Source organism: Armigeres subalbatus, chromosome 2 (genome assembly GCF_024139115.2).
Source record: "Armigeres subalbatus isolate Guangzhou_Male chromosome 2, GZ_Asu_2, whole genome shotgun sequence".
Lineage (NCBI taxonomy): Eukaryota > Metazoa > Arthropoda > Insecta > Diptera > Culicidae > Armigeres > Armigeres subalbatus.
This window is the reverse complement of record NC_085140.1, coordinates 62,370,088-62,397,460: the sequence shown is the minus strand read 5'-3', so window position 1 is coordinate 62,397,460 and position 27,373 is coordinate 62,370,088. Positions and strand designations below refer to the sequence as shown.

At 40.7% G+C, this 27,373-nt stretch overlaps 1 protein-coding gene across 4 annotated transcripts in view; it reads left to right on the top strand.

Annotated features, from left to right (window-relative positions):
- The window catches only part of LOC134214455 (uncharacterized), a 63,528-nt gene that overhangs the window by 3,570 nt on the left and 32,585 nt on the right, over positions 1-27,373 (top strand). For all 4 annotated transcript variants that reach the window (XM_062693821.1, XM_062693822.1, XM_062693824.1 and 1 more), the window contains one exon: positions 7,823-7,997. In XM_062693821.1, coding sequence (XP_062549805.1) covers positions 7,830-7,997 — 168 coding nt within the window. In that variant the 5' untranslated portion in view covers positions 7,823-7,829. The remainder of the gene's footprint in view (positions 1-7,822; positions 7,998-27,373) is intronic.

Here is a 27,373-nt window from a genome sequence, read left to right as displayed (position 1 = left end):
GGAGGCTTCCAGGCCTCTTGAAAGGAGGCCTGAGCCTCTTGAAAGGAGGCTTCCAGGAGCCTCTTGAAAGGAGGCTGAGCCTCTTGAAAGGAGACTTCCGAGGCCTCTTGAAAGGAGGCTGAGGCCTCTTGAAAGGAGGCTGAGGCCTCTTGAAGGAGGCCTGAGCCTCTTGAAAGGAGGCTTCTGAGCCTCTTGAAAGGAGGCTTCTGAGCCTTGAAAGGAGGCCTGAGCCTCTTGAAAGGAGGCTTCCTGAGCCTCTTGAAAGGAGGCTCTGAGCCTCTTGAAGGAGGCTTCCTGAGCCTCTTGAAAGGAGGCTTCCGAGGCCTCTTGAAAGGAGGCTCTGAGCCTCTTGAAAGGAGGCTTCCGAGCCTCTTGAAAGGAGGCTTGAGGCCCTCTTGAAAGGAGGCTTCTGAGCCTCTTGAAAGGAGGCTTCTGAGCCTCTTGAAAGGAGGCTGAGCCTCTTGAAAGGAGGCTCTGAGCCTCTTGAAAGGAGGCTTCTGAGCCTCTTGAAAGGAGGCTTCCTGAGCCTCTTGAAAGGAGGCTTCTGAGGCCTCTTGAAAGGAGGCTTCCTGAGCCTCTTGAAAGGAGGCTTCCTGAGGCCTCTTGAAAGGAGGCTTCTGAGCCTCTTGAAAGGAGGCTTCCTGAGCCTCTTGAAGGAGGCTCTGGAGCTCTTGAAAGGAGGCTCTGAGCCTCTTGAAAGGAGGCTTCTGAGCCTCTTGAAAGGAGGCTTCTGGGCCTCTTGAAAGGAGGCTTGAGCCTCTTGAAAGGAGGCTTCTGGGCCTCTTGAAAGGAGGCTTCCTGGAGCTCTTGAAAGGAGGCTTCCAGAGCCTCTTGAAAGGAGGCCTGAGCCTCTGAAAGGAGGCTTCTGGAGCTCTTGAAAGGAGGCTTCTGAGCCTCTTGAAGGAGGCTTCTGAGCCTCTTGAAAGGAGGCTTCCTGAGCCTCTTGAAGGAGGCTTCCTGAGCCTCTTGAAAGGAGGCTTGAGCCTCTTGAAAGGAGGCCTGAGCCTCTTGAAAGGAGGCTTCTGAGGGCCTCTTGAAAGGAGGCTCTGAGCCTCTTGAAAGGAGGCTTCTGAGCCTCTTGAAAGGAGGCTTCCGGGCCTCTTGAAAGGAGGCTTCTGAGCCTCTTGAAAGGAGGCTTGAGCCTCTTGAAAGGAGGCTTCTGAGCCTCTTGAAAGGAGGGCTCGAGCCTCTTGAAAGGAGGCCTGAGCCTCTTGAAAGGAGGCTCTGAGCCTCTGAAAGGAGGCTTCCTGAGCCTCTTGAAAGGAGGCTCTGAGCCTCTTGAAAGGAGGCTTCCGAGCCTCTTGAAAGGAGGCTTCCGAGCCTCTTGAAAGGAGGCTTCCGAGCCTCTTGAAAGGAGACTTTCGAGTCTCTTGAAAGGAGGCTTTCGAGTTTCTTGAAAGGAGGCTTTCGAGTTTCTTGAAAGGAGGCTTTCGAGCCTCTTGAAAGGAGGCTTTCGAGTTTCTTGAAAGGAGGCTTCCAATACTCTTCAAAAGAGGTTTCCGAGCATTTTCAAACTAGCCTTTCGAGCCTCGTAAAAACAGCTTCCGAACCCCTGGAAAGATGTTATTCATTTATTTAGTCTACATCTATACAGATAACACTGAATCAACAATTTGACGCCACAATACACGGTTCGAGGCCGCATCTCTCCATCCTCGAATACGCCCCACGCTCGCCAAGTCGTTCTGCACCTGGTCTGCCCATCTCGCTCGCTGCGCTCCACGTCGTCTCGTACCTGCCGGATCGGAAGCGAACACCATCTTTGCAGGGTTGCTGTCCGGCATTCTTGCAACATGTCCTGCCCATCGTACCCTTCCGGCTTTAGCTACCTTCTGGATACTGGGTTCGCCGTAGAGTTGGGCGAGCTCATGGTTCATTCTTCGCCGCCACACACTGTCTTCTTGTACACCGCCAAAGATGGTCCTAAGCACCCGTCTCTCGAATACTCCGAGTGCTTGCAAGTCCTCCTCGAGCATTGTCCATGTTTCATGTCCGTAGAGGACTACCGGTCTTATTAACGTCTTGTACATGACACATTTGGTGCGGTGGCGAATCTTTTTCGGCCGCAGTTTCTTCTGGAGCCCGTAGTAGGCCCGACTTCCACAGATGATGCGCCTTCGTATTTCACGACTAACGTTGTTGTCAGCCGTTAGCAAGGATCCGAGGTAGACGAATTCCTCGACCACCTCGAAGGTATCCCCGTCTATCGTAACACTGCTTCCCAGGCGGACCCTGTCGCGCTCAGTTCCACCCACAAGCATGTACTTTGTCTTTGACGCATTCACCACCAGTCCAACTTTTGTTGCTTCACGTTTCAGGCGGGTGTACAGTTCTGCCACCTTTGCAAATGTTCGGCCGACAATGTTCATGTCATCCGCGAAGCAAATAAATTGACTGGATCTGTTGACAATCGTACCCCGGCTGTTACACCCGGCTCTCCACATGACACCTTCTAGCGCAATGTTGAACAACAGGCACGAAAGTCCATCACCTTGTCTTAGTCCCCGGCGCGATTCGAACGAACTGGAGTGTTCGTCCGAGATCTTCACACAGTTTTGCACACCATCCACCGTTGCTTTGATCAGTCTGGTTCTGGTAAGCTTTCCAGGGAAGCTGTTCTCGTCCATAATTTTCCATAGCTCTACGCGGTCTATACTGTCGTATGCAGCCTTGAAATCAACGAACAGATGGTGCGTTGGGACCTGGTATTCACGGCATTTTTGAAGGATTTGTCGTACAGTAAAGATCTGGTCCGTTGTCGAGCGGCCGTCAACGAAGCCGGCTTGATAACTTCCCACGAACTCGTTCACTAATGGTGACAGACGACGGAAGATGATCTGGGATATCACTTTGTAGGCGGCATTAAGGATGGTGATCGCTCGAAAGTTCTCACACTCCAGTTTGTCGCCTTTCTTATAGATGGGGCATATAACCCCTTCCTTCCACTCCTCCGGTAGCTGTTCGTTTTCCCAGATTCTGACTATCAGTTTGTGCAGGCAAGTGGCCAGCTTTTCCGGGCCCATCTTGATGAGCTCAGCTCCGATACCATCCTTACCAGCTGCTTTATTGGTCTTTAGCTGTTAAATGGCATCCTTAACTTCCCTCAAGGTGGGAGCTGGTTGGCTTCCATCGTCCGCTGAACTGACGTAGTCATCTCCTCCGCTGCCTTGACTTTCATTGCCTGTACTCTCAGCGCCATTCAAATTTTCTTCGTAGTGCTGCTTCCACTTTTCGATCACCACACGTTCGTCCGTCAAGATGCTCCCATCCTTATATCCCTGCACTTTTCGGCTCGCGGCACGAAGCGTTGAGCTTCTGATAGAACTTGCGTGTTTCTTGAGAACGGCACAGCTGTTCCATCTCCTCGTATTCCGCTTCTTCCAGGCGGCGTGTTTCTTCTCCTAAAAAAGGCAGGTCTGCTGTCTCCGCTTTCTTCTATAACGTTTCATGTTCTGCTGGGTACCTTCCTGCAGTGTGACCACCCGCGCTGCGTTCTTCTCCTTCAGAATCTATCTGCACTCTTCATCGACCCAATCGTTACGTCCCATATACCGACGTTGTTCTCCGCTGCGTCGTTAATGGCTGCTTTGACTGTATTCCAGCAGTCCTCAAGAGGGGCCCCATCGAGCTCACCCTCTTCCGGCAACGCTACCTCGAGATGCTGCGCGTATGCAGTGGCGACATCAGGTTGCTTCAGTCGCTCTAGGTCGTACCGCGGCGGTCGTCGGTACCGAACATTGTTGATGACGGATAGTTTTAGGCGCAGTTTAACCATCACCAGATAGTGGTCAGAGTCGATGTTAGCGCCACGATATGTCCTGACGTCGATAATGTCGGAGAAGTGCCGTCCATCAATCAGAACGTGGTCGATTTGTGATTCTGTCTGCAGTGGCGATCTCCAGGTGTACCGATACGGGAGGCTGTGTTGGAAGTAGGTGCTGCGAATGGCCATATTCTTGGAGGCGACGAAATCAATTAGTCGTAGGCCGTTTTCGTTCGTCAGCCGGTGAGCGCTGAACTTTCCAATAGTCGGTCTAAACTCCTCCTCTTGGCCAACATGAGCGTTCAAATCTCCTATGATGATTTTGACGTCGTGGCTTGGGCAGCTGTCGTACTCACGTTCCAGCTGCGCGTAGAATGCGTCCTTATCATCATCAGTGCTTCCGGAGTGTGGGCTATGGACGTTGATTATGCTGAAGTTGAAGAACCGGCCTTTGATCCTCAACCTGCACATTCTCTCGTTGATCGGCCACCACCCGATCACGCGCCTTTGCATGTCGCCCATCACTATGAAAGCTGTTCCCAGCTCGTGTGTGTTGCCGCAGCTCTGGTAGATGGTATGATTACCTCTAAACGTTCGCACCATTGATCCCTTCCAACAGACCTCCTGCAGCGCTACGATGCCGAATCCACGGTCCTTGAGCACATCGGCGAGTATGCGGAAGTATGTTGAGAGATTTGCAGTTCCACGAACCGAATTTCCAATCGCTAGTCCCTTTTCGTCGCAGTGGTCTTCGCCGATGGTTCCGGTCCGTACTCTCTTGTTGATTGTTCGTTGCTTATGATTTTTTAAAGGCTGGCTTGCAGGGCCTGACACCAAACCCCCTAAATTTCCGGAGGATCATTCCTCCTTATTTCCGGTGGACCATGGTGCACAGTTTCACTTCACGACGATCAGCCGCTCTTAACATGGAGAACAGACGCTGTTATGAGCCTATCCTGACATGGAGAACAGACGCTCAATAAGATTTGCACCTCCGGAGAGGAGTCAGCATACGACCATAGTTCCCACCGGGGTTGGTTCCCCGTCCTTCCCTAAGGTTGCTCGTATCCCGGCCAGCACCGCGGGGAGGTAGGGATAGGAATTGCTGGGTAAGAGGCTAAGGACCGCGAGATGGGGTCTATTTTATTCCTTCAGGTACGCGAAGTACCAATGGTACGCTTTACCCAGCATTTGCCGTGCCACCGTGCCACCGTGCCTGGAAAGATGTATTCCGAAGTATTCTTGAAACTAGGCTTCCGAGCTGGAGGTTTCGGAGATTATTGGCTCCTGCCTTCTGATCTTCTTGAAAAGAGGCTTACGAGAAGGAGCCTTTTGAAAGGAGGCTTCCAAGCTTCTTGCAACGAAGCCAAGCTTTTCGAAAAAAAGGCTTCATGTCTCTCAACTGGATGCTTCAGAACCTTTAGATTTTTTATTTTAGTTCGGAAGCATATTATTCAATATTTTGTCTCGATCAGGTAGATTGCATTGAAGATTTTTAAAATTTGTTCATTCGACGTTTTGTCCTTATGATCTTTTGTCCCACAGCTCTTCATACACTGCTCTGCTTGGGGTAGACAGGATTCAAAAGTCTTTGAACTACTGACCGCCATGCATATTATGTATAATACAAAGTTTAGGAATAAGAAATTTTATTTTCTCTTTTTGAATAAGTTTTCATTGGAATTGTAATATATCCGCCATTACGCATTTTTGTTCGAGGTACCCCCTGGGGCCAGCGAAGGGACCCCCAGGGGTACATGTACCTCAGGTTGAGAACCACTGTGATAGATTACCTGTAAGAGCTGGTGTTCCCCAAGGCAGCATACTGTGGCCCATATTGTATAAACTTTTTACTTCTGACTTACCTGATTTACCACCAGGGTGTCAAAAATCTTTGTTTGCAGATGACACGGGCCTTTCAGCCAAAGGGCGAAGCCTTCGTGTCATTTCAAGACAAAATTTTCAAAACGACTTATCTGCTTTTGTGAACAAAGATTCAAACAACGATTTGACGAATCTGATAGCTCTCCCACGCAAACCAACACCACCAATAGGTAGGTGAAGGTAGGCGCTACCTGTTGATGGTATTGGTTTGCGTGTGAGAGCCATCAGATTCGTCCAATCGTTTGAATCTTCGTTTACAAAAGCAGATAAGTCGTTTTGAAAATTTTGTCTTGAATAACTTAACATATTGTCACTATGAATGGGGTTCCAATTAATTGGTCTAGCGAAGCTAAATATTTAGGACTTCTGTTATATCAAAAATTAACTTTAAGAAGTCACATTGAAGGCATTCAAGCCAAATATAACAAATATATTAAGTGTCTATATCCACTTATTAACAGAAAATCAAAACTTTGTCTTAAGAACAAATTTTTGATTTACGAACAAATGTTTAGACCAGTCATGTTGTATGCTGTGCCAATATGGACTAGTTGCTGGAATACCAGAAAGAAAGCACTTCAGAGGATTCAAAATAAAATTTTGAAAATGATTCTGAAGTTGCCTCCGTGGTATAGTACCAATAAACTTCATAGAATTTCTAATATTGAGACATTGCAACAAATGTAAATGTCCAACAAAATAATTTCCAATTTTAGACTAAAATCGTTGAAATCTTCTATTGCAACGATTACCTCCTTGTACCCTTAGTATAAATTAGGTTAAGTTTAATTTAAGTTGAAAACATTGTAATTCCTACATGGTTCAATTCATCCTGCGGAAATATCTTAACTTCCAAAGGCAATTGAAATGTATTAATGATTACTAAAAATGTAACATAGCAAATAGGGATGATAGTGTTAAGAAAATACGGAACACCTAGTCTAAATGATAAAAGCATGTATTAGATAATAGCAAACAAAATTAGTAATTTTATTCAACAAACAATGTGTATTTGCAACCATGGGAACGGTTTACATCCAGGTCTCTGTTGTCCGATCTCCTCTTACATACAAGCAAGGCTCCCCGAGGGCACCACGCTATGTCTCTTCTCGATAATGACACTTTACCACATATGTAGCTGTTAGAGAGCCAACATCAAACCTCTAATGGATGACCTGATAGAATATCACACCAGCTGGAAAATTTCATGCAAGTAAAGAACGTGCCTCCATATAACCCACATGATAGGTAACGGATCAGTGAATACAGTAATGATTAGATTTCACCTTGGTCGGACGGTCATGGTTAAAAAATCCACATGCTCTTCAATAAACCTTCAATACACCAATGAAGAAGAAGAAGAAGAAGCTATTGTATAGTATAGTACAAAATACAATTCCTAAATATAATAATTTAATTTAAATCTTTTTGAAAATATTGGTTTTGTTTGAAATTAATTTGAAGCTCATATAAAAATGGATAAAATCAAATCCATAAACTTTCTGAACACATCAGCCGATACCACCATATGATGATGACGATGGAGCACAGTTCCACTTGTACCTTTTTTTTCAATCGTGAGAAAACGATAAAATACATATAATAATCATTGCAGGATTTATTGGCACTGCAAGCAGTCGTTCTGCTAGCCCATAATTTACTGCTGGGAGGGCGTGATGGGTGGCGTTTTTATTTTCCTTTCCAGCTTCGACATCGAATGGAGCAAGACGGATGAAACGCAATTGCCTTCGTCAACCGACCAAACGAATAAAGACACAGCAGGGGTAAAAAGCACAATGCAAGGGATCATTCATATATCACGTGGGACAAACGATTTTAAGACACCCTCTAAGCCGCAAGGAGGAGCATGGACTTTTCTTTATTATTTCCCTTCCATTATCGTGTGGTATATGGGCCGCCCTCACAGTGCCTCACCTAGGTTGCAATGGGTTTGAAGCTCTGCCAGTGGGGATGGGTACCATGGAAAGCAGCATTATTCGGAAACAGCAAAATCATCAAATCAAATAAAAGAAACACGAACAGAATTTCAGATGAAAGACGTGTCAGTTTGAGTGGGAGCTCGGAAAGCTTTTTATTCACCGTTGATTTCGTCGGAAACGGCTTGTTTAATGTTTCATTCTTTAATGTTCCGGTTTTTCGTACATTTTATTTCAGGTGAAGAATGGCACTAAAAGTCCTTTTCGTGGCGGCATGCACCCTCGTATGGTTGTACTGGCTGCAGGTGCCCAACGTGGCCGAGTCGTTCTCCTCCGTCACGTGTCGCCAATTCGGACGAGTCGAACGAGCCGTGCTGTATGACTTCGTGACCTACAGTGAGCAGATGGATAAGGTTGGTAGATAAATTGGCACTTGAAAGAAGGGCATGGGTGTTGAGCACGGGCCGTTGTCATTGCTTCGGGTTTCCAGGTGTGATAAAAATGCCGAAACTGTTGGAGGTGGTCATAACTTAGTTATGATAGTAACAGACGTTTTTTATATACCCATTGAGTAATATTTATCCTTTTTTACGTATATTAGGGTAACGGCTGTATTTTGGACCGGGCTTATATTTTGGACCACCTTGCTAAATTTTGCATTTATATCACACAAAACTAAATAAAACATGCAACATATACATTTTATTGCAAAAAGAAACTATCCATAAGGTATCTCCTACATTTGTTTTATATAAAATATAGCAATTATGAAAAATATTGTCAAGAATTTAATCATTCCTGCTGGATTAGACCAAAATCAAGACGACATTGTAAAATTGAAGTCACCTTTCGAAAGCTGTAAATTTATTTGTACATAGATTTAAAACATGGCAATGATGTTGTTGACTTATTAAAACCTTATTGAAGCAGTTTCATATCTCGAACAAAACATTATAAGTTTAAAAACAGTATTCTGAGGCATGTCCAAAATAGGTTCATTTTTAATTGAACCGAACATATTTTCGACATATCTTCTTTTTAAGATCTAGATCTCTTAAACTTTTGTTTTTACCAACCATTTGTTTCTCTAGTATCAAAACATTCATAAATTACTGTTCATACCGCATTTATAAATGATGTAAGCCCTAGAAAAATGTCTATCAAACCAACATGTAACTGTTTTCATTATTTCCATACGATCGTTTGGAAAAGAATGTGCAATGAGCAAGGAAGAACCGGGTAACAAACTATCAATGACGCAAATGGAACAAATCTGGGAAACTATATAAAAAGATATGGCAGGGTTAGAGTGATCAGGTGCATACATCACGGCCATGGGCCACACGTTTGTTTTGCTTCGATGATGCTGCACCGAGTGGTACTGAATTTGATATTAGCTTCAATACCCTTAGCTGGCAGATATTGTTCTAATCCTAAAAGTGCTTAAAAAATGCATATCTTACAAGAACTTTAAGGATGAAATCGCCGAAAATGCTGGAGATCACTTATATAATCTAATAGTTACATAACTTTGCAAGCAATACAAAATTATTCGAGTGGTCCAAAATATGTTCAATAGGTGGTCGAAAATAAAAACAGGTGGTCCAAAATTAAATCTTACATATCTTCAGAATTTATGATAGTTTGGTTCTTTCGGTGGGATTTACAACATTTTTACCTACAAATCTTACTTAGCATTCACCACTTTTTAGTTGCATAGGGAAATGATCAAGCATTATTACAAAATCCAACTTTATTCGAAAAATTGTTTAGCTATCTCCTAAAGTGGTCCAAAATACCTCCCTTACCCTACCATGCGATATTAAAACCAACCGTTTGAATTATAACTTGCCTTGCCTTTCAACATGCTAAATCCATTCTAATCATCCATGATTCATCACCCCCAAAATGTCAATCCTATGATTTTCGTTTCTTAGCTATCTATTAAATGCTTTTTAGAGTATGTGCAACTTCATGAACAGGCAAATCCCTGTTCGAATGATTCTATTACAGTGAGAATGTGTCTGCGGCTATTAAAATATAGATAGTTACTTCATTAGATTTCAGGTATATTCAGTTACAGTTATCTTCGTCGATTGAGTGAAAGGTCCTGGAATCAGAGAACCTTTTGAATGTAAAATAGATGTTGGTTGGCTGATTTCCAAAAAAGAATTCTAGCTGTAAAAAGTCGAGATAGTACAAATTTTATTTTCACCACTTGATAATAGTTTTAGCTTCCAAAGAAAGGCCATCTTCGATGTTTGGTAATTGTCAAGACTCAAGAGTTTTGTACGCAGGGTTTAGAAGAATAATCCTTCTTTAACTAGCACACTCTAACCTGAGAACTTTCGGACAACTCCTCCTACCAGCCGCTAGAAGTCACTCTCACCTGTTTTCTGAATAATGTGTTGGATTGGATGATACAGCTGCTCACAACCCAGTTTAAGAAGACCACCAAGCAGCTTCACTTTTCTTTTGCTCATTTATGGCTTTCTAAACCCTGCCCAGAATTGATGGATCCACAGGTTTACTGTACTCGATTATGTTTATCCTGTTTCTTAATGTATTTTCGTTACCATCGATCAGTGAATCCTCGAAATGTCCCTCATACTGAGCTGACATCATGGCACATAATCATGGTTTATCAGCAAATAAACATCTCTCTGTTGAACTTCTATAAAAAGCTGCATGTATCCGTGCAGCTCAAAGCGCACTAGCCTTATCTTGCAGCGGGGGGACTTGAATCAAATTCACATGAGCGTCTGCTCAGGGGCGACAAAAAATAGCGTTTGACCCGTAGCGGGCGACTGAACAAAGAATCGCAGCCCTGGTAATACTATCGACAGACATATGATTTCCGCACAATGATTTTCGTATCACGCTGTACGCGTACAGTGACAAGATGACACACATCCAAGCACACATCTTTTATTTCCACCGTTGTATCTATTTGACAGCTTGTTTTGAAACTGATTCTACCGCTTTCCAAAACTATTTTTCATCAAAATGTATAGAAATCATAAATTGTTACTATAGTTTTTATGAGTATTACACAATATTTATCCATATTTTTTTTAATAAATTGTGAATTCGCGTCAGCAGTTCATTCATTGATATGAAAACGTCATAGTTTTCCAATTCTTCGTATAGGTATTTTAGCAAAAATATGCGAGTTCTTGCAAATATTCCGCAGGGCAATTATTTCTGCGGACGTTAATTACTCTATTCTATGGTTTGGGGTGATTTCAGTGCAAACGGCACTGATCGTTTAATTCATTTTGACATTTTGAAGGATACAGCCAGCATCGTTCAATTGGGTCATAGATCCTGTAACAGGTTTATTCGGACTCGGAACTCCGAATTTTTCAAAAACTTATTAGTGCTGTCCAATGAGCAGCTCGAAGTTGTTCCCGTCCTGCTCGTTCTTTTTTGTCAACAAACGGGCATGAGCGTGACAGGAACAACTTCGAGCTACTTCGAGCTGCTCATTGGACAGCACTATTTATTCGCGCTGACTAGCGTTTATTTCTGCACTCCACTTTTACCTCAACGAGATCCTCCTCTCCTATCCTCCTTCCTTCTCCAAACACTACAGATCCAATTTTAAATTTGTCCAAAACAACGGTGTAAAACATTCTTTCCATCTAAAAAAGTAGATGCTGACTAATAGCAAATCAAATAGCCCGCATTCTTCCCAACCCTCTCATTCCAATTAAAACCCATGGGATCCTTGCACAAAATGTTCGAAATCACACGATACAGAACTCAAACCATTGAATATCATGCAAAAGTGACGGTAGATCTTTCCCGGAAACAACCCAAGAGCTGGCAAAATCAATAGGAAGACATCTTCAGAACGTAATTGTAGCAAATAATGGGCTTACAAATAATTATTTTGCCAATGTTGTGAAAAATATCATCCGGAATTGCAGAAAAACGAATTATACTCAGTCAGCTTGCAAATGTTTGTTTTTATTTCATATGTCAAACGGCGTATTTGACATTTCAAAACAACAAATTATGTTCTGTTTCGTACAATACAACGGTCGCAGGGCAGGGTACGGAAATCATCGTGCTATCGTGATACCAGCGTGATTCTGGGTGACAGACATATGATTTTATGCTGTACAGTGATATTGATATCATATATGTGTCACAAGTATAAGGTGGCATATCATAAAACCAACAATTAGCTCCAAAAAATATAATCGATAATACAGGAATGAACAATCGGAATGAACAATATCCTGAGCACTTCTAGGGGTACATATAGAGATTTCGCAAATTAATCGATTACTTCAATTAATCGATTAATCGTTGTGATAATCGATTAATTTTGAATCGATTACTTTGCAACGATTAATCGATTTAATAAGCAACAATAATCAAGAGCAATCGATTAGTTACTAACTGATTAATTGGGATTTCACGACGTCTCTAGGTACATAGAGCCAACGTAAAAGATCTCCATCCTGGGCGGTGCTCGCTTTAGTCTTGACCTGGGGACAGGTCAGATTCCTGTCGACTTATTTTATTTCCTTGTTAAGGCTACGCTGCCACGAGCCCCTGGGTAGGCAGGCAGAGGCAGCTCTGCTGCGATGTCCTGCTGGATTCTAGTCCAGCGCTTGTTTTCAGATTTCGTCTCCGCTCTTTCGTAATGTGTGGCCGACCGACCTTCATTTACGTTCTCGAATTTCTGTCCATATAGGTTTTTGATTACATCGTCGATGGAACTCAGCATTCGAGATCCTATTGTGAGGCTACCAGGCCAGAATTATAAAACGTGGACATCGATTGATAAATACTTGTAGTTTCTGCGTAATCTCTGCTGATACACACCAAGTCTTATTGGCGTATAACAACAAGGATTTCACGTTGAAGTTGAATATTCAAAATTTGTTGCGTAGACTAGTCTGATTGGATGTCCATACATTTCGTAAACATCGTGTTTACATTGTGTTTACATCTAACGATTTGGTCTTGTTGACGTTGATGGTGAGACCCGCCGTTGAGGAGCATTCAGCCAGGTCGTAGTGCTAGTAGAGCAATAACATCAGCCAAATCGAAGTCGTTTAGATACTCCATAGCAGTAGGATTCTAGTGCAGTCCACGGTTTGGTACACGGTTGATCGTACCCACCATGATCTCGTCGATTACGATGAGGAACAGTAGCGGAGATAGAATACATCCTTGCCTCAATCCAGCGACTACCCGGATGGGGTCAGACAAAGCTCCGTTATGCAGGACTCTGCAGGTAAAAGCTTCGTACTGCGCTTCGATGAGGCCGACGATTTTATCAGGAACTCCCTTGCATCTAAAGGCGCCCCACAGATTTTTGTGGTTCAAAAGATCTCATGCTTTTTCGTAGTCAATGAATACCAAATTCTTCAACTACAGCTTGATTAATACATACACACCAACCAACAACAAACCCGGTGATGTGGAGGACGAGTTTTATGAGCGACTAGACAAGACCTACGGAGAATGGCCAAAAACTTGACGTGTAATTCATCATCGACGACGCAAAAACACAGGTCAGAAGGCAAGAGTTATTTCGCCCAGTCATAAGATAGGAGAGCCTCCACGCAACACCAATGACAACGGTCTGAGGCTAATCAATTTTGCCGCAGTCAAAGGAATGGCTATCTGTAGCATTTATTTTGCATGTGAGAATATTGGAAGCACACCAAATGGCGATGCGTGTTCTCAAACCGATCAGGTTTTGGTAGTAGATGTGAAGACCTTCTGAGGCCCAAATATCGACTCTGACTACTATCTAGTGGTATGTTAGATTCGCACAAGGCTGCCTAGCAAAACCAGGCCAGGAGCCGCATGCTAATGGTGGATATGCGCCGAAATAGAGAACGATAAGAAGAACTAAGGGCAGCTGAGTAAACACGACGGAAAATACGATAAAATACTCTCGGAGGGAGAGGGAAGTTTTGCCAGAAACGACGTGCGGAAGTTCTAAAAAATGATCAACAACATGCGCAAGAAAAGCGCATCGGGCCCAGTCAGGAGGTGGAAGGAACACTTTGAGTTATTGTTGAATGGACAATCTGACTGTAGCTGGGCAGGCTTTCCGCGTGCACTACCACTATCGCGGTTGATAAAGCGTGCTACCTTTAATATCTAAGTCTGATTAATAGAAGGACTAATTACGTAAGTTCACAATCAATTGAATGATCTTTGTTAAACTAACCTAAATAAATCTCGCAGCTTAAAGCATTCTCTACCTCAAATCCGAGTTTGCTAGAAAGGCGTCCCGAAATCCCCGTTTTGTTCACTCACCGTAACAAACTTTAAGATTAAGGTCACTCCTGACGGAATCCAAGATTAAAAGTGCTCGCGTTTTCGGGCGCTCATTACTCGCTACGGAAACAACACAAAACTGTCATTTTTATTATTTCACGCATGCTGCGACGCAGCAAAGCTAAATCAACAAAAATGACAGTTGTGCACCGCCTCTGAATCGAGTGGTGTGCCCCCGAAAACGCGAGCACTTTTAATCTTGGATTCCGTCAGGAGTGACCTTAATACCTCGAAGTGAGTGCTACTAGCTGGCGGAATGTCGGACTCGAATAGAGTGCCAGACAAGCATCGTGGTGTCATCCGACAGCTGACGGACGAAGAAAGCTACGTCGTCGGCCGTTGCCCCTCCTGCGACCGCCCAGATGTAGCTGATAGATGGATGGTCCAATGTGATTTATGCCAATGGTGGTTTCACTTCTCATGCACGAGAGTGTAGTTTTGCGTGTGACACTTGCGCACTGCAACATGGCTTAGAATCAACCCGATCAACCACGTCCAGCACCAATTCACCGAGAAGACGGCTCGAGCTTCTTAGATTAGAAGAAGAAAAGGATGTACAGGACTGCTGGCGGAACAAGTTGAAGAGGAAGCCGTGCTACAGAAGAAGTTAGTGGAAGAGGAAAAGGAGCGTCGGATACTCCCTGTAACACTCTACGGAAAAGATTCGTCACATTAGCATTTCTTGACGATGGATCTTCGCACACGTTGATCGAGAAGGACTTAGCCGCAGGGTTGGTCGTTTCTCACACTTCGTCTTGAAATGTGTAGAGAATTTACAAATAAAGAGAAGTGTATTGATTCACACTCGAGAACGTTCACACGTACACGCTTAAAGTCAAGTACACATCGCATGAATAGCTTTCACACATCCCGGCGACGCCTTAGCCAACTCTCACTATGAGTGAAAATTTTGTGTGAAACATAAGCAGTCGCTGTGTACTGTCTCACATGTGCATGATATGTGTAAGTGAGTTTGCCTCGAACTGTCAAAGTCCCTTCGGGTCGCTATGATGGCGAACGTGTGCAGAATGTGCTGCAAGAAATCCTACTTTTTCGGAGGTTTTTCCTTTTGTTTTGATGGCGAAACAAAAAAAAAAGTGCGAATACCACTAGCGTGCACAGCGATCATATGAAGGGGGGGCACGGAATGACAAAGGTGCATAATAGTCCAAAGTGGTGGCGTGGTGCGAGGTGCGAAAGGTGCATAATGCAATAAAAGGTATCTGGTAATAATAGCTTATCAGATGGTGTAAAAATGATCACACAGAATATGGTGCAAGGAGATATTGATATAAGAAAGAGCTGCGACAGGGCTCGTCTTAGAAACAGTGTTACGAATGGGGATGGTCTTCTTCTTTGGCGGTGTGCAGAAAGGTGTGTGGCGGGAAAGTATGAACCACGAGCATGCTCAACTCTACGACGAACCCAGGGAAGGGTACAATGGGCAGGACATGTTGCAAGAATGCCAGACAGCAACCCTGCAAAGGTGGTGTTTTCGACCAACCCGGCAGGTACTAGAAGGCGTAGAACGCAGCGAGCGAGGTGGGCTGACTAGGTGCAGAACGGCTTGCCAAGCGTGGGGCGCAACCGTGGCCTCGAACCGTGTATCCAATTCTCCGCGAGCGGTAATGGCCGCAAGCTTGCCTGTGGGCTAGTCTCTGGAGAAACTTACATTTTTTTTATTAGACACTTTTTCGCGCTTTTTTTTGTACATGCTAAGGTTTTTTTATAATTGGTTTTGCTCCGTTACACTTTTTGTATTAAACCTTTAAAATTTTATATAGATCGCCACGCTGCTCGGAACACTAACCCCCCTCGCTCCCACTTAGAAGCGGGACGTACTTTGTGGATGATGCCTATTTCTTTTTCTGCAGCTTCATAATCAGACTAGAGCATGCTACACAAATTTTCACGGGATATGGTTTATAATTTTCACGGGTAATTTTTTTATTTTAATCAGGAAATGCTTTATTGGGATTCTTTTATATTCACACAAGCAAAACCACAATAGTACTTCTTTGACTTTCTAAGGAAAATTATTTTTCATTTTAACGCGATTTTTTTCTGAATTTCCACGAAAATACTTCTCTGCACGCAGCACTTTCTTACTTGAATTTTCACTGAAAATGAGACTGAAGAAGAGATTCTACTAAAACTCCACGGGATTTTTCTCAAGTTGTCAAGGTAAATTATAACATTTCCAAAGAAAGTTCAAAATTTTAATTAACTTTAACATGAAGTGCATTTAAATTACACAAAATTCTTCAGCATTCCTACAGGAAATCAATCTTAACTACCACAGGAAAATATTCTTAATTACCATGAGAAATTCTTATAAATATCGACGAAATATTCTACTAATTCGCCAAATGTCCTATTTGTAGATATTCAGAATTTTTTTTCTTTATTTGCATAGGAAATTCTAATCAAATTCGTAAGAAACTTGTTCTGAACTTCTCCGGATGTTCTCCAGGCATTTTTTTTTTAGATATTTTCATGAGCATTTTTTTTCGATTTTTTACACGAAACTTCGATTTTTTAACGATTAATTTGTATTTATTTTCTAGTATTTGTTTTTAACAATAATTTTACATTATAAGTTGTTGACCACATGGCCCTTGATCTTAAGAATTATTAATTTCTTTATATAATTAAACTTTTCGCACCGGGGAAGTTAATCCTACATAGTAGCCTGAGCAAGGATTTGTTTAATGAAAAAAAGACCTAAAATTAAATTTGATATTCGAACTATTCTATATACAGTACGATAAAATTTGATAACCTTATTTGATACGAGCGCCCTAATTGCATCTTGGTCAGAGGAAAAGCAACAGACCCTAAACTTTTCTTTGTGCTCACCAAAGCGATCTTGCAATGTTTTAATCTCGGTCAGACGGTGGACCTCAGATGTTCTTTTCCTGGTGAGGTGTTCATGCAGGGTTGTTAATAGATAAATTATCATCTTTAATTTAACGTCCACTACGACGACGATAACGGTTGTACGATGATGCTTCGTTGGCGATAAAGTGAGCGTTGATTCAACGTTATCGTTATTTTGTATTCGTTGCTTTATCTATAATTATCGAGTTAACGGTAACATGTACTACAGTTATTTTTAGAATTGCTTCGCCTCAAAATATTCAGTGACATCCTTAAATTATGGGGTTAAATTGGTAAGAAGAACTCAAGAGAAATACTTCCGGAGAGAATTTCGGAGCAATATCCGCAGGAATTTTCCGAGGAACTTCGGATGAATTTCTCGAAGAACTGCCGAAGGAAATTTTAGAGGAATTTCCATGGGTATTCTCAGATGAACTTCTGGGGGAATTCTTAGATGAACCTTTGAAAGAATTCCAAGAGAAACTTCCGTAGGAATTTCCTGAAGAACTTCAATAGTATATATCGAAGGATCTTTCGGAGGGATTTTCGTTGTAATTTCCTTAGAAATTTCGGAGGAATTCCCAGAGGAAATTTTGTACGAATTTTCAGGGTGGAATTTCTGAAGGAATTCCCAAAGGAACTTTCAAAGGAATTCCAAGAAGAACAAAAGAATTCCAAGAGGAGTCCGGAACAGCTTCCATGGGAATATCCTGAAGAGCTTCTGGAGAAATTATAGGGGAATTTCACGGATGAATTCACGTAAGAACCTTTGGAGGTATTCCTAAGTGAACTTTCGTAGAGCTTCCCAGAGGAACTTCTGGATAATCTTCTGTAGGCATTTGCTTAAGAACTTCCAAAGGAATTTTTGAATGAATTTCCTAAAGTATGTCCGGAAGAATTACCGGAGGAACTTCCGGATGAATTTCTGGAGGAATTTCCTGAAGAGCGCCCGATGAAATTTGCTAAAGAACTTGAGTCATTTGTTGAGGAACTTTCGAAGAAGTTCCCAGAGGAGCATTTAACGGAAGAATGCTGCTGAAATTTCTGGATGAATTTGAAGTAACTCTTTGAGGAACTTTCGAAGGAAGTCCCGGAGGAGCTACTTGAGAAATTTCAGAATAACTTCCAGAAGAATTGCCAGAATAACTTCCAAGAAGTTCTAAGACGAACTTCCAGAAGAATTCCCAGATGAAATTTTAAGGAATTCCTAGAGGAACTGTCGGAGGAATTCCCAGAGGGACTATCAATGGAATTCTTAGAGGAACTTCCGGAAAATGCCAAGAGGAGGAACTTCGGTAGGGATTCCCTGAAGAACTTAAAAATTCTCAATTCTCTGAGCAACTTTCGTAGAGATTTTCGTAGAATCTTCCTGAGGATTGTCTAGAGGAACTTCCCGAAGAATTCTTGGAGGAACTTCCGAAGGAATTTCTATAAAAAAAACTTCCAGAAGAATTCTAGAGACATTCCCAGAGGAAATTCCATTGGAATTCCGAGTGGAATTTCCGGAGCAATCCACAGAGGAACTTCTAGAGGAATGCCTGGAGTAAATTCCGGAAGCTTTCAAATGAATTATTATAGAAATTCCCTGAAGAACTTCAAGAAATTTTCGGAGCAACTTCCAGAAGTTTTATTGGAAGAACTTCCTAAGGATCTACCGAAGGAATTTCTTGAAGAATTTTTGAAGAATTTTTTTTTTAAACTTCCAGAGGAATTCCCGGAGGTATTCTTGAGAAAATTCCAGATAAACTTCCGGTGGAATTACCGGAGTAACTTCCATAGGCATTCCCGAAGGAACTTTTGAAAGAGTTTCTGGAGGAATTTCCAGACGAACTACTAGAAGAATTTGCGGAGGAATTCCCAGAGGAATGACCGAAAGAATTCCAAGAGGAACTTCCGGAGAAATTGCTAGCGAAACTTCCGTAGTAATTCCTGGAGGGTCTTCCAGAGGAGCTAGCGCCACCAAGCGAATGAACTAAAAAATAACATGTTTTTTAATTCTTTATTACCGAGACTTTCATCCCGAGACAGGCTCGTCTCGAATAATATGTTCTTCATCAACAAATTTGATGACGACGACAACTTTCTAAATATTACGGATTCGAACCAAACGAGTATTGCCATATATACTAACACCATCAAGCGGATAGGTTTCAAAATAATATATGGTTAATAAAATGGTTTTGAGCTGCTATAAAAATTGTAAATGACGGCAATTTTCTGAATATTACGGATTCCGAAATATTTAACTCAACGAGTTTTTTATATACACTATCGCCGCCAAATGGACGAGTTCCGAAATAATATGATTTGCAACAGTATGGTATTGACCTCCTGAACAAGTTTGTAGAAGACGACACCTTTCTAAATCTATGGATTGAGAAATATGAACCGGTGCCAGCGAAAGTGGTACATAAACCATTTTTGTCGATTTTGTGTTTTTTACACCAACTGCTTCTGTGAGCAAAGGTTTAGTAAGGGAATAACGAAAAAGTGATTTTTGACAACTAAATCTGGAGATATGCACTTTTTAATTTCTGGTAAATATCACAATGGCAATTTCGTTGCCAGGAAAAGTGGTACATGTGCAATTCTACCCACTAAGATAAGCTTATTGAAAAGAAAATTTTACAACACAGATATTTCCGTAACAGATTTTAACCCTATTTTGAATTTAAAGATGGTTTATTGCCGTTTAAAATAATTTTAAAAATGTACATGTACCACTTTTACTGGCAACGATTTTCGGTTTCTGTTGCATTTTGTTCCCATTAATAGTGGTACATGTGTATTTTGTTCCAACAAACTTGAAATTTGTCAAAAAACTTCGCATATTTCTCATTACTACCTTTAGGCACATCAGTCATAACACGTTGGTATAGTTGAGATGCAGAAAAATGCTAATTTGAATTTTATTTTCGAAGTTTTTGGAAAAATGCGTCTCCTGTAAAATTTACTCAATGTAACATGTACCACTTTCGCTGGCACCGGTTCATATATTACTAATACTATCATGAACATCAAAGGTCATTTTTGGTCCGATCGGAGGTCTCGACATTAAAAAAAATCTTGATGGACGGGAAGATTTGTGAGTCCCAAAATTGTTCAAATCGGATCACTAACGGCTGATATACATTTCGAATAATGGTCGTTCGTGAAAGTAAAACCTATCTCGGTCGGAGGAGTATTAATAAGATGTTTAATTACAATGTTTATTATAATACTTATACTATGTACTGGTAATTTCAAAATACAATCTACTGGTAATTTCAAAATACAAAATTTATAGGCTCTCCATTATTTCCATTTACTAACAATTGTAGGGTGCAGAGTAGGGTGTCCCAAAAAAAATCTATGTTCGAAAAGTCATGGTGCTCAACCCTGAAATTAAAGATATACCTGTCTGGATAATTTTTGTAGAACAAACCGAATTTCTAAAAAATCGTTTAGAGGTCGCGCCAGATCGATTTTTGAAAAATGAGCTTTTTTTAGGTGAAAAATCAAATATTGGGTCCTTTCACAATTTTTTCTCAGGATCACCCATTCGTTTTATATTTTTTTATTTTTCTGTGGATCTTTGCCCGTATTCTCCATAAATTAGTTTTTGGTATTTTCCGTTTTTACAGTCTGCAGAACATTTTAAATATCGAAAATAACACATTTTTTTGACTAATTTTCGAAGTTACTTCATCCTTACACAAAAAATAATTTTACTCGTGCAGAAAACTTACATACTACAAAGAGCTATTTATAAAGAGTATTTTATAAATAAAGATTCAAGAAATGTTGTTCTGGGGCAGAGCTATTGCAGTTTTAGTAGATACTCAAAAAGTGTTCAAATTCGGTACTTTTCCTCTACATGTTATAATTTTATCAAAATTGCACCAATATTTTAATTTAAATTAAAAACAATTAAAAAGCAAATAAATGGGAATATTTTCTAGGTAGCATAGCTTTTCTTTCCAATGGAGTTGGTTACCTGAATCACAGGATTTGGTCGGTGTAAGTAAATGGAGCCAGTAATAAAATGATATCACACCCATCAGTTAATATGTAGCCATATACAAGTAATCAGGTTTACCATGATCTCTTTATTAGTTTTGATTCAATCATAGGATGCTTTTCACAGCATTCAAAAAACAAGGCAGGCTCAGCACGTATGTAAACATTCAGTTTGCACGTAAACATGTGTCGTCACTATTATCTTCGCATAAGCTGAACTGAGACGATGCTTTACGGTATCAGCATGCTTACTTTTGTACTCTAACATGTGGCGTTAAAATATGCGTCACTCTTGACGTGTCACTTTTCTTACGAGCCTACCTTGTTGTCTTATACAGACGTGATGCTTTTGATATTTCATATGACAGTCAAACAAATTTTTCGTCGTATCAGTTCGACAGCTTTTCCATGAGTTCACTTGAGATATTTAAAAAAACGGAATAAACGTAAAGTAAAAACGGAAAAATGACAGTTCAAGGGTGACGCATATTTTGTCGCCACACTTTAGAGTACAAAAGTAAGTCTGCTGAGACCGTAAAGCATCGTCTCAGTTCAGCTTGTGCGAAGATAGTAGTGACGACACATGTTTACGTTCAAACTGAATGTTTACATACGTGCTGAGCTTGCCATGTTTTTGAATGCCGTGAAAAGCATCCTATGATTGAATCAAAACTAATAAAGAGATCATGGTAAACCTGATTACTTGTATATGGCTACATATTAACTGATGGGTGTGATATCATTTTATTACTGGCTCCATTTACTTACTCCGACCAAATCCTGTGATTCAGGTAACCAACTCCATTGGAAAGAAAAGCTATGTTACCTAGAAAATATTCCCATTAATTTGCTTTTTAATTGTTTTTAATTTAAATTAAAATATTGGTGCAATTTTGATAAAATTATAACATGTAGAGAAAAAGTACCGAATTTGAACACTTTTTGACTATTTACTAAAACTGCAATATCTCAGCCCCAGAACAACATTTCTTGGATCTTTATTTATAAAAATACTCCTTATAAATAGCTCTTTGTAGTATGTAAGTTTTTCTGCACGAGTAAAAATTATTTTTTGTGTAAGGATGAAGTAACTTCGAAAATTACACACTTAAAATAATCGTCGATTTGGTAATTTATTTGAAATCTCAGTTGAACTGTTCGGTAAATAATTTTACTGATTTCCGGTGATTTTAACAGTTGAACAATGGAAAAATTACAAAAAATCTGTAAAATTATTTACCGAACAGTTCTGTTGTTGAGATTTCGGTAAAATTTACTGAATACTGTGAAATGAGTTATGTGTAGTCAAAAAAATGTGTTATTTTCGATATTTAAAATGTTCTGCAGACTGTAAAAACGGAAAATACCAAAAACTAATTTATGGAGAATACGGGCAAAGCTCCACAGAAAAATAAAAAAATATAAAACGAATGAGTGATCCTGAGAAAAAATTGTGAAAGGACCCAATATTTGATTTTTCACCTAAAAAAAGCTCATTTTTCAAAAATCGATCTTGCGCGACCTCTAAACGATTTTTTAGAAATTCTGTTTGTTCTACAAAAATTATCCAGACAGGTATATCTTTTATTTCAGGGTTGAGCACCATGACTTTTCGAACATCGATTTTTTTTAGGACACCCTAGTGCAGAGTGTATGTAATTAAGAGTGGCGACACTGTCAGAATTGGATCAAAATTCATCTGTCATTCCCATACAAAATCGTGTTCCAAACGAGCAGGAGACCTGTCAAATGCGGCACATGTCGCCACTCTTAATGACATACACTCTGGTAGTGTGTTTTAAATAATCGAAATTTATTTGTGCCCTGTAGTTCGTGGGGAAGCGGCAGTTGAATGTTTTTTGTTCATACAGTGAACAATCGGAATTCATTAACGTTGCGTAGGTAATTCGCGTTGTTACTCTTCGCGATAAATAGAATCATACAAAGCGAATGATGAATTAATATTCGGCAGTGCGTGGGGTTTGTTTTGTTTTCAATCGTTGCTTTCCGCGGCGGGAAGAAAGCAACGCATTTGTTTCGGTTGGGCTTTTTGTTTACGAAGTGTACACTGAGAAAAACATCTACCTACATAATGGATGTGTGGTTATAATGGTTATGTGTGCATCAGTTGAGTCGATGGTTTTTTGACAATAAAATTTTGTAGATTTTTAGTAGTGCCGTGAATTTTAGTGGTATTTTTTTTCTTCTGCGGTAGTGATCGAAATTTAAGTATACGCTTTGCTTCGAGAAACCGATTGATTGAGCACTCATCCCATGATTAAGTACTTTTTATATGCTATCTCTTTTTCGCTGCTGCGAAATTTACCCATTTTTTATGTTCAGTGGTATAACATGATGGCACAACTTATTAAACGAGCTATGCTATGCCTGAATTAATAAAAAAAACTATGAGTTTTACAGCAGAGAAAAAGGGATAACAAAGAAAAAGACCCATGGGTGACTTGAGTTTCAGCGTGTAAGGAAGATAGTTGACGGGCTTCATGGCCGTGTGATTAGTGTTTACATGCAATCAAAAGGCATTGTGCTGCATTACCATTCGTGCGATAAGTGCGATTACCACCTCAGTCGCTATACATTTTGTAAGGAAACATTGTTCGGCAGAGCCAAAGACGTTAAATGCTGGTAACGTTGGTCCGTTATCTAGTGTGATGCTTCCTTTAAAGGGCGAAATGCTTACTGGTAGCAATAAAACGTTCAGTGTCTTCAAGAAAAAGGTAACTTATTCGGTATATAGCCCCGGAACATTAACTTAAAATTGATTATGATAAATTCCTGAAGCCTTCTGCAGTATTCAGGATATCCTTAGGATCTAAATAAATGAGTTTTTGGACATTGAAGATAAATTAAAAATCGTAAATAATTCAGGGATTTACTGGAAATATGTGAGATTTTATTAGGATTTCAGAATATCACGAAATATACACATTCATGAGAATTTCTTTGCATTGGCATTTTTTAAATTATCTCTGTTTTTTTAGTATAATTTTAACAATTCCTTAATATTTTTGAAAATTCACTAACTAAATGGGTGGAAATTTCCTGTAGATATTGGGCGTTTTTGTATAAATATCAGACATTTTTTGGATATCGCTAAAAAGTTTGAAAATTTTTAAGAGACTTCTAAGAAAAAATGAAAATCATTATATTTTCCAGGAAATAAAATCCCTTGTTTTTTTTTGCTCCAGAGCTTCCTTCTGGAATTCCATAACAACTTCCGAAAGAAATTTTACCGGAAGTATTTCCATTGATTCCAGCAGAAGTTCCTCCAAGAATTCCTCTGAAAGTTTATCCAGAAATTCCTCCGGAAGGTCTTCCAGGACTCCTTCGAGGATATTCTGCGGGTGTTACTCCAGGAATTCCCCGGGTGTTTCTTCAAGAGTTCCTCCATGAGCTCCTTCTGAAATTCCTCCAGAAGTTTCTCCACGAATTCCTTCGAAAGTTCTTCCAGAAACTCCCCTGGAAGTACCTCCAAGAATTCCTCCAGAAGAATCTTTGGGCATTTCTCCGAAGTTCCTACAGTCGGAAATCTTACCAGTTCCTCTAGCAATATCTCCAAAAGTACATTTGAAAGTTTCTTAAAAACATCCTCCATATATTTCTACAAGAATTCCTCCAGCAGTTCCTCTAGTAATTTCTCCGAAAGTTCATCCAGTAATTCTACAGAAAGTACATCCGGGAAGTCCTCAGAAATTTCCTTCTCGAACACTTCGAAGTCCTTCTGGCAGTTTCTGCAAAAGTTAATTCGAGAGAATTTTAATGGAATTCCTCCACATTTTTTCCAAGACGTCCTCCGTAAGTTCATCCAGAAATTCCCCTAAAGTTCTTCCAGGAGTTCTTTCGTAAGTACCTTCTGGAAATACTCCGGCAGTTCATAGAAGAAATTTCTGTAAATTACTTCAGAAATTCCTAAACTGTGCGGTAAGATGCGGGGCTACAAAGCAAGAGCATACTGAGAGTGGCTGGGTTCGATTCCCGGTCCGGTCTAGGAAATTTTCGGTTTGGAAATTGTCTCGACTTCCCTGGGCATAAAAGTATCATCGTGTTAGTCTCATGATATACGAATGCAAAAAATGGTAACTTGGCATAGAAACTTCACAGTTGATTACTGTGGAAGGGCTTAATGAACATTAAGCTGCGAGGCGGCAATGTCCCAGTGTGCGATGTAATGCCAATAAGAATAAGAAGAATTCCTCTGGAACTTCCTCAAGGAATTCCTCCAGGATTTCCCTAGAAGTTTCTGCAGGGATTCCTGTGACAGTTGCTTCAGAGATTTATCTGGTAGTTTCAACAGTAATTCTTCATATAATTTCTCTGGAAACTTCCTCCAAGGATTCCTCGGGAAATTCCCCCAAAAAGTCCTCAGGAAGTTCCTCCAGGAATTATTCCAGGAATTCCAAGGAAGTTTTTCCAGGAATTCCGCCGGAACTTCCTCCCGGAATTCTTCCAGAAGATTCCCCAGAAATTCTTTTGAAGAATTTCTACGGAAGTTACTCCAGGAGTTCCTCCGGAAGCTTCTTCATGAAGTCCTCTGAAAGTTTCTCCAGGAATTGTTTCGGAAGTACATCCATGAATTCATTCGGAAATAGCACCAGGAACTTCTCCGGACAGTTCCTCATGGAATTCCTCCAGGATTTCCCTGAAAATTACTACGGAAATTCCTGTGACAGTTGCTTCAGAAATTTCTCTGGTAGTTTCAACAGGAATTCTCCATAGAATTTCTCCGATAACTTCCTCAAAGAAGTCCTCCGGAAGTTCCTCCAGAAATTCTTCAGGAAGTTCCTCCACAAATTCTTCCGGAAGTTCCTTCAAAAATTCCACGGAAGTTCTGCCAGGAATTCCATGGAAGATCCTCCTAGAAATCCTCCGGAAGTTTCTCCAGAAGGTCTTTCGGATGTACCTCCAGCATAGCCTCCGGAAGTTACTTAAAGAATACCTACGGAAGTTCCTCCAGGAATTCCTCCGGAAGTTCCTCCAGGAATTCCTCCGGAAATTACGCCACGAGTTCCTCCGGAAGTTCCTCCAGGAATTGTTTCGGAAGTACCTCCAGCAATTATTTTGGAAGCGTCAGAAAATCCTAGGAAGTTCCCTCAAACAATCCTCCGAAACATTGTCCAGGAAATTCCACGGATGTTAATCCCGGAATTACTACGGAAGTTCCTCCAGAAATTCCTTCAGTAGTTCCTTCTGAAATTCCTTCAAAGTTTCTCCAGGATCTCCTCCAAAAGTTCTTCCATGAATTCCTCCTGAGATTCTCCAGAAATTCCTCTGTAAATTTCTCCTTGTATTCCTCCATGAAAAACCTCTAGGAATTTCTGTTAAAGTTCCCTCAGGAATTTCTCCGGAAATCTTAGATGATCCTCTAGCAATAACTCCACAAGTACATTAGAAAGATTCTTAAGAAAATCTTTCATAAATTTCTACAAGAATTCCTCCGAAAAATGTGCAATAATTTCTCCGGAAAAGACTAGACGAAGCAAGTACCTCCAGAAATGTCTCTGGAAGTTCCTCCAGAAATTCTTCCGACAGTACCTCGGGTAAGTTCTCTGATATATCCTACAAGAATAAAATAATGTCTCTGTAGCAATTATTTTAAAAGTTCATTCCAAAGAATATTGACCTCTCGATACTCACTCCGTTGTAAAAATCACAATACTTTCCAAAAAAAACCACAAGACTGCGGGATTGCGTGAGTGGTTCCGGACTATGCGAGTTCCAAAAGGTTAGGGAAATTCTCCAAAAATTCCTTCAAAGTTCTTCCAGGAATTTCTCCCAAAATTTTTCCAGGAATTCTTCGGGATATTTCTACAGAAATATTTCCAGGAACTCCTTCTCAAGTTCTTTCAATAATACCTACGAAAAACCATACAATAATTCCTCCGGAAAAGAATCCTCCTTTGGAGAATCCTACAAGAAAATTTCGGAAATATTTCTGCGAGTTCTTCCAGGGTATCCTACGATAGCACCTCCAGGAAATCCTCTGGAATTTCTTTAAAATATAACGTTGAAGTTCCTCTAGGAATTCTTGCAAAAGTTTATTCGGAAGAATTTCATGGAAATTCTCCTGGAATTTCTCCGAAAGTCCTCCAGAACATTTTTGGAGCATTTTTCGAAGGAATGGGTGAAGAAACTTCAGGAGGAATTCTTGAAGGAACTTCTGGAGGAGTTCCTGGAGAATCATCCGGAGAATTTCCTGGAGGATCATTCGGAGGAATTCTTAAAAGAACTTTCGGAAGATTTTCTGGAGGTACCTGAAAAACCATTCCTGGAAGTATTTGCGTAACATTTCCTTGAGGAGTCTAGCGCGTAAAAACGTCTAGTTTAATGCACTTATCCTAAGCCGATTTCCTTTCCCAAAATCTCGCTCAAAATACTTTTTTTTTACCGCACGAGAAAGGCATCATCACCGCTAGGTGGATTAATCTGAGTTTTTTGGAAAGTATTCTGATTTTTACAACGGAGTGAGTATCGAGAGGTCAATATTCTTTGGAATGAACTTTCAAAAGAATTGCTTCAGAAACATTATTTTATTCTTGAAGGATATATCAGAGAACTTACCCGAGGTACTGTCGGAAAAGTT